This window comes from Apostichopus japonicus, chromosome 23, assembly GCF_037975245.1.
Source record: "Apostichopus japonicus isolate 1M-3 chromosome 23, ASM3797524v1, whole genome shotgun sequence".
Taxonomy (NCBI): domain Eukaryota; kingdom Metazoa; phylum Echinodermata; class Holothuroidea; order Aspidochirotida; family Stichopodidae; genus Apostichopus; species Apostichopus japonicus.
Window position 1 is genome coordinate 6,689,065 of NC_092583.1, and position 13,603 is coordinate 6,702,667.

Consider the following 13,603-nt stretch of genomic DNA (forward strand, 5'->3'; position numbering starts at 1 on the left):
AAACTATGGAAATTGAAGTTTCTGATTGGTCAATGCGAATACGTCATCGACACCTAGTCACATCATAGTTCAATTACTCTACGGTGAACTTATTCCGAGTTCATAATCTGCGACTTGGAGGCTTAGAAGTTACATACTTATGTTACATGCAGTAAAACAAAATATGATTTGTTGTACTAACATACGCTGGGGAAAGCAGCAAGGCTCACGTTCAGTGATATAAACTGTAGTAGTCCTCTTACCTATATACATATACTAATACAATAATAACACATGCTGTTTATATGTATTTCACTTCCTATACCAGATACCACCAAAGTAATAATACAAATGGTCTGTATGAGTTCTAAAAATAATCTCCAGTAAATCCAAGTTCAACCAGCCTAGAATAATACCAAAACGCTTACTATAACAACATCTTCAGCTCCGATATTGAACTCCAATACACATGTCTTTTACCACAAGTTTGTACCACTGTGTCGTGCTATAAATCAGTACCATGTGCTATTAGGATTACAGTAAGAACTGAGGATATGTCTAACCCCAACAAATCCAGTTTGATACATTTTTGAGGGGATTACACAAATTCTCAGTTCTTACTGTAAACCTAATAGCACATGCTATGCCGATGTATCAGATTTATCAGCACAATCCAATTTTTACTTTGGCACAAAATTTACAAATTAACAGTAGTTACTGTAATCTCTGTGTGAATCGGTTGGATATTAACACACACACATATATATATATATATATATATATATATATATATATATACATATATATACAAAGAAGGCTATTTATTAAACTTCTGCTATGTAAGTATGGTAGGTCCAGGTTAATTGGTGATCACTTTTGAAAGAAAAAAAGGAAAGGGTTAGTTCCATCTTTTAAGCAAATACTGTTAGATTAATATCACTAACTACCCATACATTTTCTGTTCAAACTGTATCCATAGTATACTTATAATTTAGATCGTTGCGTCAGCGAGATAAGTGATTGAGTTTCGCTGGTATTGGTGACAGCAACATCCAGATTCGACCTTGATCAGATCCCATCTGATTGAACACTGGGAAAACACCAAGGCATTTTCATATTTGTACTGTTGAACGCAATTTCCACTGCATTTCGGAAAATCGTTACCTGGTCTGTGAAATCGAACATTTAAATATGAATAACATTTTGTAGTGATAACTAATCGATGATTTTGGAGATAACAAATAAAAGGGCAAGTAGAATTCCTAATGACAAATATCCACAACAACGATGACAGTCAATCAATCAGGAACACGTTATATACTTAGTACATGAACAATTTGACAAAATAGGTTAAATGAAATTTAAATTAGAGAAACATTGTTTTACTTTATTCTTCTTTATGTTGGACCACAAAACAAATTAACAAACTTGATTTACATAACTCATCTTATTCTTTTTTTTACGCAACACGAACAGATCTCTTGAAGCGAAATAAAACACACCAATGGCTTTTGAAGAGTCTAAATCTTACGAATAATTCAGAAACTCCGTGACAGGAATCACGTGAATGGAATCAAACCATTAGTCTAGCTGTAAGAAGAAACAACTTGAAGTTCTCCTTGTTACCCCTGCAGGCATCTGAGATGACTCCTAATTTTCCAGTCATCTTAAGTTACTCCTATAGTTATCCGGTCTTCTGGAAGTATATAGGCTCCTGATTATTCAGTCATGTGGACGCACTACTCCAGTCATCTTAAGTTACTCCTATAGTTATCCGGTGTTCTGGAAGTATAGGCTCCTGATTAATACAGTCATGTGGACGCACTACTATATATTTATCCAGTCATCTTAAGTTACTCTTATAGTTATCCAGTCTTCTGGAAGAAAAGGCTCCTGATTATTCAGTCATGTGGACGCACTACTATATGTATTTATCCAGTCATCTTAAGTTATCCTATAGTTATCCAGTCTTCTGGAAGTAAAGGCTCCTGATTATTCAGTCATGTGGACGCACTACTCCAGTCATCTTAAGTTACTCCTACAGTTATCCAGTCACAATACAATCGAGCTATAACTATGAGGGTATAGCGCTTCCTGATATATGTGCCCTACTCTAAGCTCCAATCCACCCCCTCCCTTCCACCATCTCAACCTTGTTCCCTATATACTTATTGAGATACTTATTGACGGGGATGTACTGTGATATGGTTGATTACGCTTACATACGAAAATCAGTATCATCAGTCCGAGTGGCAGAGGTTATGAAAGGTATCAAGTCTTGCAGAACAACATCAAATAGCAATCTTTTATTCGTCGATCTTTTCAATGTAATATTTTTTTTTTAATGTATATTGACCCCAAAAATTATTACCCGTCTTGTATGTCAATGGCGGATGTCAATTCTTTAATGTCATTGTCACATTTGAGAATTCTTCAAGGTAAATGGAGTGAGAAATAACGCAATGGAGTCGCTGTTACTTACGTGCATATGGCCTTGTGGAAAGTCTGTGGCCACAGAACAAGGACAAAATCATTCTTGATAGTAACGCCGTAGACAATGCCGCTGAACTCGTGTCTGATTGGACAGGGATCTATAAACCTGAAAGCTGGGACGATACTGTAACAAAATAAACCATACATACTCGTGTTATGATAACAATCTCGTAATACTGGCAATGTGTATGGCGTATAACCAACTGTAATAATGTAAACCCCTTCCGATCATTTCCCTTCTATAAGAAAAATATGATATAATGGAACATTACTTTTACAAAAGGTTTTTTTTTGGGGGGTGGGGGGTGGGGTGTGTTTGTCAATTATTTCTTTTTCGACTCACCTCGTCAGAAGTGATAATGATGAATAAGGGTGTATATAGTCCTGTGTGATAACCATCAACAGTATTTTCCCTTCCTATACTAAATTGTACTGCATATAATAGGTCTCTGATCTCAACGGTGTACAAATTCCGTCTTTTGATACCTACATATATATAACGCTGGCAGACATGACCGTTTACATGAAGGAAGAAAATATTCCGTACCGAAAGTTGAAAAAAACAAAACGCATCTCAAAATCTTGTTCCTAACTTTAGACATGGTTGTGTGAATGTAAATTATACTAATAATAATTAATTTTAAAAATTGTATTTAAAATGTATTAAAAAAAAAATCAAAATGAAATGATCAAAATAGGTGGTACATGTGATGTTGTTAGGCGCAGAAGACCGGGGGCTGGGGCTGCAGCCCCCCCCACCAAAACTTTTTGTGAAAATTCGGGTAATATGCTGAAAATTTTTCGGGACACGTACAGAAAGAAAAATAATTCGCAATGTGTTTTTCAATGATTAAACTAATATTTTTCTTATCATTATCATGTAACGACTTTCCCAATAATTATAACCAATATGGAAGAGTTATAACACGGAAAATGATTGTATGTTATCGACATATAATGCAATAACTGATGCATGCCTTTATGATATGTACATTAACAGGTGGAATGCGCGCGGAGCGTGCGAAAAATTTTGGTCATATTTTTCGGGCAAGTCGTTACAGCCCCCCCCCCCCCTTCCACACCCTTAATCAAACTGGGCTCCTACGCCTATGTTTGTCATGGTTGGTTTTCTTATTAAAAATGACTTTCCTAATATATATATTCGTTGTTGTTTCACCCTTGGAATTTGATACATTTGGAATAATTACATATAGTTGTCAGTCAGTGCGTTAACTAGAATTTCTTAACTGAAAGTTCCGTCAAAATGTTAGGATCTTTAAGTCAAGATTATTTAGTTACTGTAAAGCTATTTTCAAACAAACTGATCAATTGCTAAGTTGATATATTATGATATTAACAATTTGCATCAACAATGACAAATTCATTTGAATCTAGTAAGTGAGCAAGTTTGCTGCAAAATGAAAAGAAATGATTTTATATCAAATGTGATGAAAATGATAAATTGATCATTCAATCAAATCTCGTGAAATCAATTTTGTAGTAACACACTGACGGTTCGCAGCAAAATGATGAATAAGCAGCACAAATTTCAGAAAGAAAAATTAGCATTTTGACAGCACCGTTACGTATCCACACTACGCAATTTCTTCGTAAGATTTGCTTTCCTCCGTATTATAAGCTGACTTGTTATTTCTAAATTCGCTGACTAATACATTATTTCATAAAAGGGGCTTTCTTTGGGTCTGTAACATTTAAATCATGCATTCAAGTATTTCAAGTTGACTTTATAATTTGAACAACGATTGGAATTTTGTCGTGTACCTCTCGAATATGACTTTTTTCCCTCAAAATATTAAGCTTCAGTGTAAACAATTTTCGGTGTAACCGGTGAAAATTAATGATAAAATGTTAAGAATTCGTATGCCCACGTTACTTGTGTGCACTACCATTACAGTATCGTTACTTGTTTCTATGGTTACTTACCTGCGTTCAGCCGTTTCTACAGACTCTTCTGAACTATCGATCGGTATGGTTGTTTTCGCGTCAACTGTGTTGGTAGCTAACTTAGCCAGAGTATCGACTGTGTCATAACTAAATGATACAAAAAAAGTATGTACATAAAAATAGGAATTAGTAAAGAGTTGCTCAATTTCATCGAGTTATGGAACTGAGTACAGAAACTGAAGTCACATATCCATTATAAAAACTGACGTCATTGTAATTATACTTATCAGCATTAATATATATATTTTTTTAAGTTTTTTTTTTAGTTTTTAATTTCTTGAATCCTCCCCTCTTGTGTGTTTTCTATACAAATGCTATCTTCTCTATTGAATGATCGGCTTAATCGCACTAAATGAAGAAAAATCATTATTATATCAATTCATAATAGTTTAAATGATACGCGAATTAGATGAAACGTACCGGTACATGTACAATAGCTGACAATAAAATACCATTTGAAAAATATTTGTCTTACAAACATCAAATAACATGTCCATGCATAGAACAGAGCAAACACGATTTGTTTTTGGTTTGTTGTTTCTTCGAAATGTTTGTCTCGAAACTATGACTCAATATCTTGATATCTTCAATTTTATCTTTACTTTTAACAAACAGAAAGGTCGAAATTAAATATTTGGAGTTTTCATTTACGACCGTACGTCATACATAAGCTTTCTTGAAAACATATCATATCATTATACTATAAATTCAACCCCAGGAACCAGGGGCGTAGCCATCTTGTGGGGTGGGGACAAAGTCAAATTTCAGGCACATAGCGGTGGTTCGCCGTCCTGGGGAGGGGTAAAAGGGAAGGGGTCGCCCTCCACTTTTTGAAAATTTATGTTTTTCGAAAAGGGCTTAGATGCAAAATGGTTCCATTTTTTTTAAAACTTCATTTGTGTACTAAAATTTTCCTGTTTTGGTGCAAAAAATTTACTAATTGTTGGGGGAATAAAACGAAAAAATAATGTGCGCACCTGCACGGTCGTAAACCATCCAGCTATATCATATATTGAAAGAAAAATATTATAATAAAAATAATAATTTATTCTTATATAGCGCTTTACATCAAAAGAATGATCTCAAAGCACTTCACAGAATCGCATAATCGTTTAAAAAAATATTACAGCTTAAAAATATTACAGGCTAAACATATTGCATCCTAAGAATTACAGAAATAAATAACTTAACAATAATTAATATTCAGGATATTAAAGACGAAAGCAATAAAATATGTCAGCATACAATAAAACCAAAATACTAAACTATTACAGCCGAAAATTAGCAACAATAAAGGAAAAACAGAGAGAACCATTTGGTTTAGCTTTCTTTCTTTTTTTTTCATTTTGTTTTATTAATCTTATATTCATGGGCGTCATACCACTCTGAAGTCGCTTCAAAGTTTGAGACAGACTTGGCATCGATTTGAACACTTGGGATGTGACACAAAACCACATGTTAACTAGAATTCAAAATGCATTGAGGTTTCTATGACTTCATTGCACTAGACGTCTGCAAGTTTCATAACGGAGCCTGGTCACAACGAAATTAAATCCAACCTGAAATACGACGGAAAACGTCCAATAGCATCGCTGTACGTACACACAGTACACCTATTTGCACGCAAAGTAAGACTTCCGAGCGGCACGTTGAAGCCTGTGCAAATGTGTTCGAGTTTTCAGTTTTGAGTTTTAGATTCTAGATTCTACGGATGCCCATAAGCATATTCCCAATTGCCAACAGCCTCCTATTCGGATGAGGCGTAACGCACATGTTATTGGATAGGCTGGTAGGTGGGAGATACTTTAGCTTATCAAAGAGGTTTTTACATTTTACATTTTGTTTGTTTAAACAAAAGTTTTACATTTGGCGTCTGGTGACTCCAAACGACCTTTGACTTTAATAAAAATCAATATACATCTTGTACTGAACGTGTCACAACCACATACTAAATATGAAATTCTCTTCTTGGGATATCGTGTTTTTAAGGTTTTCACAATTTAACCCATAGTGACCCCAAATGACCTTTGACCTTCACAAAAACTATAGGCTTCCTAAACTGGTGCTTCTACTCACGATAAATGATATTGGACCAAGCTTCTCTTCTTGAGTGTTTACAAGAGAGGCGTCACACACATACACACCCACGCACACACATCCGCCAGCATGACTGCATAGGTACGATTATCATCGAAAGCAAAACTGGCCTCTGCAAAGAATCGTTACGGTGGTTAACACGTGTCCTTTCAAATGCGATTCTGCTAACCTTTCGTATGCAGTTGTTTGTAAGAAATATCCGAACCAATCTTACCCGAATGGTAATGTAACTATGTCGCTTTCATGTAACGTTCTTATGCAGTCAGTGGCATCGTGCCCATTGGGGCCCGGGCGAATATTTTTTAACCCAAACTGAACTGATACTGAAACTATTTCCTCGATTCTGATTGGTTCTCAGCGAGCACGTGATATACTTTAGTTTTCAACATGGATCCTCCATAATCTGTCGATATCAGTATGATCAACACGATCAAATTTAAGATATTCACATTAGCAACTTTTGGAAGGTATATATGAACGAAAGTATATAGTGAATCATCTTTCCCCAACTACTGCGCCCATTATAGGCAGTCCCCGATCGTTGTTTACTCGCTTGACTCCGCTCTACACAGCACATACATGTAATGTAGCCTATTGTACTGTGTATAGTATACAACACAATAAAACACAGTGCATTTGTAATTGTATACAGGTAGCCGATGTACATATGTACGAGGTGTTTGTGTACATTCGGGGTTGCGATATTTTTAGTTTTATAATCATTAATTCAAAATGTACTCAGTCAATGAATCAAGATAGGCCTAGTCGAATATGCAGTGGCAGTGGCCATGAAGACGCGCGAGCGAGTGTGTCAGCCATTGAGTGTACCGTCAAACATGGCATTTGACGATATGTTTGTGTCTTTTGACTTGTTAACTAGTTGTATATAGCCTTATTACCTATACGTACGGAAACACATATGTTTACCGGCACCATTATAGAAGTTCCTGTACATGGTATGGTGACCTAGTAGGCCTGCATTAACCTTATATACGTATTCGTATTAGTTCGAGATCTCAAGTTCACTAATATAGGCACTACCGCCCTTACAGTAGCTCTTGATAACTGGAAGCCTCACATTGTATCTACATGTAGTCACACTTAGGCCTACATATCTTAATTTAGCCTGTATAAGGCCTACGAACTTATTTTTGACATGATGCGGCCCACGAGGATTAGGATGATCAACACTAACAGTGTCACATACATTCATTGATAAACGCAGACTACCATTCCGGTTTTGATCAGCCAATCAGAATCGAGGAAATAATTTCAGTGTCAGTTCAGTTTGGGAAAAAAATATTCGCGGCCCGGGGGCACAGCCCCCCCCCCCCTCCAAATTTTGTCAAAGGTGTCATAAAATGTTGTCATAATTAAAAAAAAAAAGTGTTTTCGAAATCGAAAAGTAGACTAAATAGTCAATTGCTCTTTGATGGTCATGGCGGATTTTCCACACACCTCAAAGACGCGCGGAAGCGTGCAAGCAGACTGCCATTGACTCATTTTGGAACCTAACTCAGCGACGTACGTTGAATGAGAACAGTGTCAGCAACTGATTTTCTTGTAGGGCCTACGAGAAATGGGGCTTCTGTTGACTGCTTGGTCAATGGTTGTTAATTGCTGATATTCAGTCAATCGACACAGTTTAATAATTACTGGTTACTGGTAGTCCCAGAGTAAGTGCAACCCGTTACCTTTGCCAAAGTCAGTCAATTTTCCATGAAAAAAAATGGCAATTTTTTTAATTGTTTTCTATGCCAGTAACAAAGTTCAGAAAGTTAAGATAAATGTAGTGAACAGAGATTATGGGACTCCACGTGAACTTCTTCCTAAGTAATGCAATAAGTTCGCTAAAAGGTCCACCAGGATAAATTTTCCTCATGATCTGATAGGTAGTTTCGAAAAAAAGGAATAATAATATTCATTTTAAATACAGTCACAAATTAACCTAAAAAATAATCACTTCGTTATCGCACGTTTTACCTTTGGTACTTTCGCTTTTTCTGCCCATGTTTTCAAACGGCATAGCTTTTTCTTCACCCAGTCACCACTTCTCACGGGCATGGGCGGCAATCATGGATCAGCCAACAACAAAAATGTTTCGATTTCTTAAATTTTGGGCGCTTGTGGGAGACGAGGAATTGGTAAACTGGAGAATTAATGGCGATCACTTCCTTCGAGAATATTTCCCAAAATAAAAAATTGCTGGAAATTGTTATCAATTGCAGGGGTGTTGCTTACTGCCATAAGGCACGGGAAGTGCCGTTTCCTGCAATCTGGGGGGGGGGGGGGGGTCTGCCAGACTAAAAATGTTCTTGTACGCTGCGCGCCAACCTGTGGTGGCGCTCCGCTTAGATAGTTATCACCATGCTCACGGGCCTCCCTAAAAGTTATTTTCGCACGCCGCCCCTGTATGCAGTTTAACTACATACATAATGCACATATTTATAATTATTGCTTATCATAACTGTATACACACACACACATATATTTATATATATATATATATATATATATATATATATATATATATATATATATATATATATATATATATATATATAATTGAAATCGTGATGAGTTGGGAAATCAAAAACAGTGAAAAAACTTCCAGCCTCCACCGGGAATCGAAACGGGAAACCCCTACCTATATAGACACATGATGTGGAAACTTCGTTGTGAGCTTTCCATAAACGGTGCCATGTGTATAGGGCATTGTGTTAAACATGCTGCATTGGAACAGCAGTGTGTAGGCAATACACTTGTAGCCCTATAGGCTAAGTATCATCAGCAGTACCCGACTATTCAAATATTTACTTTAAGTGAGAACAATAACGATCTTTTAACACAAAACAAGAATACAATATCAAATTCTTGGTGACGTACATGGACTGTTTGGCTTGAAGTGTTAGATTAAACAACCAGCTCGAGCTGAATTGAAACTACCTTTAGTAGTTGGTTAGTCAAAGGTGCTAGATTATGTCAGTATTGTCTAGGAACTTTTGAAGTTAAGTATTAAAGCAATAGACTTCATATAAATTTAAGGTTTCTCCTAAACACCGGTATACTCTGAACAGGGCTTACTATGTTAATTTTATTTAGAGGCCGGAATTGTGTTTCATTGGGAATGGAAATTAAGGCTGACCCATTTAAGAACGTAGCTCATACAGGAAGCTCAGCATCCTTCACATCCATGTGCACTGACAAACACGATGAACCGAATGAACATATTTTCATCCACCCTAGTTACTCCTGTCTGAATCCCTCAACCACACTCCCTCCCCCACCAGTCCAATATACTCTGATATGAAACACTTCATTTCCTTATTTTGTCAGGTTTCTATATTGAATCGTAACTGAAAAATCGTAGAGTTTTCAATATTCCTCTACTATAGAGAAGACTATAGGACCGTTTACCACACAAATCGGCCGCAACTAAATGAAAGACGCTACAACTGTACTCGCTACTTCCAGACTTATTTTAGACTGGTTAGAGAGACAAATAATAGTGGCCCACTTACTCAATGTTAGAGTTAGATTGAGGGAGAGGGAGGGGGATATCTCAGGTTACGTGATTATCTCGATGGTCTGTAGACTGTATAGGGTCTGTAGCGATTTTACGACACACTCCCCGCCCTCTCCTTTCCTTTCAGTATTGGAAATCCCATGTATTGATTAAGTAAGTCATAACATTCAAAATAACACTCAAATAGCCTCAGTAAAACAAAAATGGAAATATCACCGAACTGCTTTAAGTTCAATATTGACTTAAACATCACGCGATATGGTTTATATCTAAGAGGTCAAGGTTAGTGGGCGTATTTTTTTTTTTTTTTTTGGATTCATTTTTTTTTTATTCATTTGCTAGATACCAGTTCATATCAAGCCTGTCCTCCTCTTTCACTATAGCATTCAACTCTCTTTCGTGCTCCACATTTCAGCGATTATTATCTAATATTTAGTTGAGTATTTGTTTTATTCTCTGATCAAAGTCATAGTATTTCATTGTCTTTTGAAGTGATCTCAAAGGGCATTCTGTGTGAAATCTGTGTTATCACTTAACGTTTGTTGACGTGGCAGTGACTCAACGTAAAAAACAAACCGAATTATATCAAGAACAAGTTTATATTCAAGACTATTCAAGAAGAATAAAAACTGTACCTCACCTATGCCTGACCATCACAGACGTCTGTCATTGTAAGTAACATTTTTATGAATTTTTATGAACAGCATTCCATTGTAGGGAAGAATAGCTTAATTGAACAACATGCTTGTACGGGATATTCAAGTTGAATAAAAAATATAGAAAAATGTAAAGAAAATTTCAACTTTTGACCATCGTATATACATGAATTTATCATTTTCTCGAAATTTTACCTATTTTCTCACGATTTCGTCGTCTTTTTCGCAATTCACCATGAAATAAATTAAACTTTGATGTTAAATTCCTGATTGATCGTAGAAATTGTAATTTTAGAATCGGGGATGACCAAAACCATTATTTCATTCATCATATTAAATTCAAGGTTGCTTGTTAAACATTAGAAGAAGGCCACAGGATTCACCCTACAGAAGTTTTCTTTCCGTTCTAATGATTTCTGTGGTTATTGCGATATTCTTCTATCAGAATATTCTTTAGAAAGTCATATTTGTTTCTTAATTTGTTTCTTCTTATTCTATGCACAGATCAGGACTCCAGCTGCTTTAATATATTCTCGTAGAACTAATTAAGCACATATCAAAAATGGCCAGCAAAGTAACCTCGTAAGTATTATATTTTATATATTTTTTATTATTTTTTATAAATGATCCCAATGTATTTCCAGTATATAAGAAAAGTATTTTTCTTTACTTTACATTCACCTTTGCACAAGCAATGTGTATGCCGAAAATCTTTCATAAACAGATAAAAGACGTTCTCCAAATAACTCCTGAATGTGGGAAAGAGTTCAGTATCGAAGGGGGGGGGGGGTGGCATACAATTCCAAAGGGTAGTAGGACATCACGGTGTCGATTCTTTGGGGGAGGTAAAGCACAAAGCCATCTAAAATCACCGATAAAATGGATCCTCTCTGCATTCTGCGCCACGAATGCCACGAATGCCATTATTTTAATACGACAACGATACAGCACCTTTCGATTGATTACTTTATGTATTAGTAAAGGAGCACTTCCTGTTTACACTTTTCCTAAATGTCTCCACAAAATGACTTATTTTAATACCAAAATGAAAAAGTCCGGCTATTGTCCAAAATGGGTACATCTTCTATGAAACAGAGCATTTCTTAACGTCTTTGTTACAAAACAGGAGGAACGTTGCCCCTCGTATCCTAGGCATCGGGTCAATCGCCCCTGGATTTAACACAAAAGGTTTATGTCAAAGCTTAGCCTGGTAGACATAGAGGATGACTTTACTTTAGGTGCATAATTAAAGTCGATATGTTGTAGACCTTTAAAACACATATGTTATCAGCCCATGTTGGATGTCCCTTTATACAAACGAGGTTCATCCCTTTGAAAGTACTGGACCGTACTTAGACTTATACAAAGTTCAGTTTCTCGGATATAACACAAAACTCACCGTGTAAGACGTTTATGGCCTCAAATGCCATGTTAAGATACATTGCAAATGTTCGATATCATCCAATGGTGCTTTATGTAGATAAAAGTATATGTTATGGTGGATTTGTTAGAATTTTTAAACAATGGATTAACAATAGATTTAGGATTGCACTGAGGCGCTCACGTCATCGATCCCTTATAACTGATCATTCCAAAGTGTTGACATATTTTGAAGGTAAATATTTTGGAAACCTGTGTAGCTATAGAAACATAATCACTAGAAGTGAAACTTGTCCTTTGTTTTTTGGGACTATAATACGTCAAAAAACTCAAGACTAAAATTCTGTCTGAAGCCCCCCCGTGAAAACTTTAGACCAAGTTGGCTCCCTTTAATAGCGCCATCAATCATCATTAGCGGTGCCGTTTGACTTTTTTAGCTTTTTGGAATAGCGCCATCATTTACATCTTGTGACCGAGTGTCACTTTCTTTCAGTTTTTGGCGTTGAATGCGCATGAATTTATGTATGTGGTTAACACACAGGAAGAGTTGAATCAGAACGTTACACCAGTACATGCGTATGATAACGATGAATATTGAAGATAAATACATCGTGTTCGTGCAAACTAAATAAAGACTATGCAATTTCATCAATTTTACTGAAACTGCCTATTAACAAGGCCTATAGTCGATGTTGTTATATATGTAAGACAAATTTGTGAAAGGAATATTTCATAAACACACAGTAATTAATTTCAAATGTTTGTCTATTAATCTCTGATACTTTAATAGGAAAGTATTTTATTCGGTCGATTTTCCAATTTCTAGCACTTTTTACTCTGCTCGCCATATATACATGCATGCGGTCGACACGTTTTTCTTTACGTTTATGCGGCAGAGGGTTCTTAAGGGGAATATGCTATACTTGCTAGAAGTATTCGAAAAGTACTTTTCTGCAGGTCTCTACTCTCCAAATTGTTCTCAAACAGTTTTAAGGAATACACAAGATGACTAAATGTCCCAGTGAGGACAATTTTTTCGAAGGTCGTAATAAAATCAGTTTTAAAAATTTTGACCAAAGGTGACCATATTTGTGTATCTATCATTTTTGGGGCCAATGCAGCATAACTTGAAGTCATGGATCTGCAGGGCCAGTATCCTAATTATTAGGCCTTTGAACGTCTCATTTCTTATATCTTCGAGATTACCATGCCGATCAATTTGATGTGTACATTTCGTGCTATTGTGGGTCACGACTTTGTAGTTCCATGTATAAATCAACAGCTTTGAAATAAATAAGTGCCGTTTGTAAGACCTAGGCTATATAGCTATTTCGCAGGTTGAGAGCTGTTCATCAATATTCCTTCGATCTAAAAATCAACTCTAAATTCTTCGTTACCACGGATACAACCTTCCAACCCTGACCTAACTTTTCACTTTTTGCCTTCCACACACACAGAGTGCATACAACGATACCGCGATTCACTGTACAAGATGGTGGTTTCGAGG

At 36.1% G+C, this 13,603-nt stretch overlaps 1 protein-coding gene and 1 long non-coding RNA gene across 4 annotated transcripts; one reads left to right on the forward strand and one right to left on the reverse strand.

The window, feature by feature from the left end:
• Nucleotides 1-802: 802 nt before the first annotated feature.
• On the reverse strand, nt 803-9,246 carry LOC139965026 (uncharacterized). 3 transcript variants are annotated; one of them, XR_011792156.1, is made up of 4 exons: nt 8,518-8,886; nt 4,417-4,524; nt 2,462-2,596; nt 803-1,148 (listed from the first exon to the last, which is right to left on the reverse strand). XR_011792156.1 is itself a non-coding variant. In XM_071967187.1 (4 exons), exons 1-4 carry the CDS (start codon nt 9,235-9,237, stop codon nt 971-973), a joined length of 477 nt encoding a protein of 158 aa, XP_071823288.1. In that variant the 5' UTR covers nt 9,238-9,246; the 3' UTR covers nt 803-970. The 3 variants fall into 3 exon arrangements, 1 of the variants encoding a protein (XP_071823288.1); XR_011792155.1 differs by lacking the exon at nt 8,518-8,886 and adding an exon at nt 6,514-8,501; XM_071967187.1 differs by lacking the exon at nt 8,518-8,886 and adding an exon at nt 9,182-9,246.
• Nucleotides 9,247-10,375: 1,129 nt separating this feature from the next.
• On the forward strand, nt 10,376-13,542 carry LOC139964743 (uncharacterized). The gene is made up of 3 exons (XR_011792077.1): nt 10,376-10,731; nt 11,221-11,298; nt 13,084-13,542. It is a non-coding gene; the product is annotated as an uncharacterized lncRNA (long non-coding RNA).
• Nucleotides 13,543-13,603: the final 61 nt, after the last annotated feature.

Excerpts from the sequence above, each read along its gene's own strand:
- LOC139965026 (XM_071967187.1), bottom strand. The coding sequence starts at position 9,237 with ATGGCACCGTTTATGGAAAGCTCACAACGAAGTTTCCACATCATGTGT. Across the intron at positions 4,525-9,181 it reads CACATCATGTGTCTATATAG|TTATGACACAGTCGATACTC; the intron begins GTAGGGGTTTCC and ends TGTATCATTTAG. Across the intron at positions 1,149-2,461 it reads TTCCACAAGGCCATATGCAC|ACCAGGTAACGATTTTCCGA; the intron begins GTAAGTAACAGC and ends TCGATTTCACAG.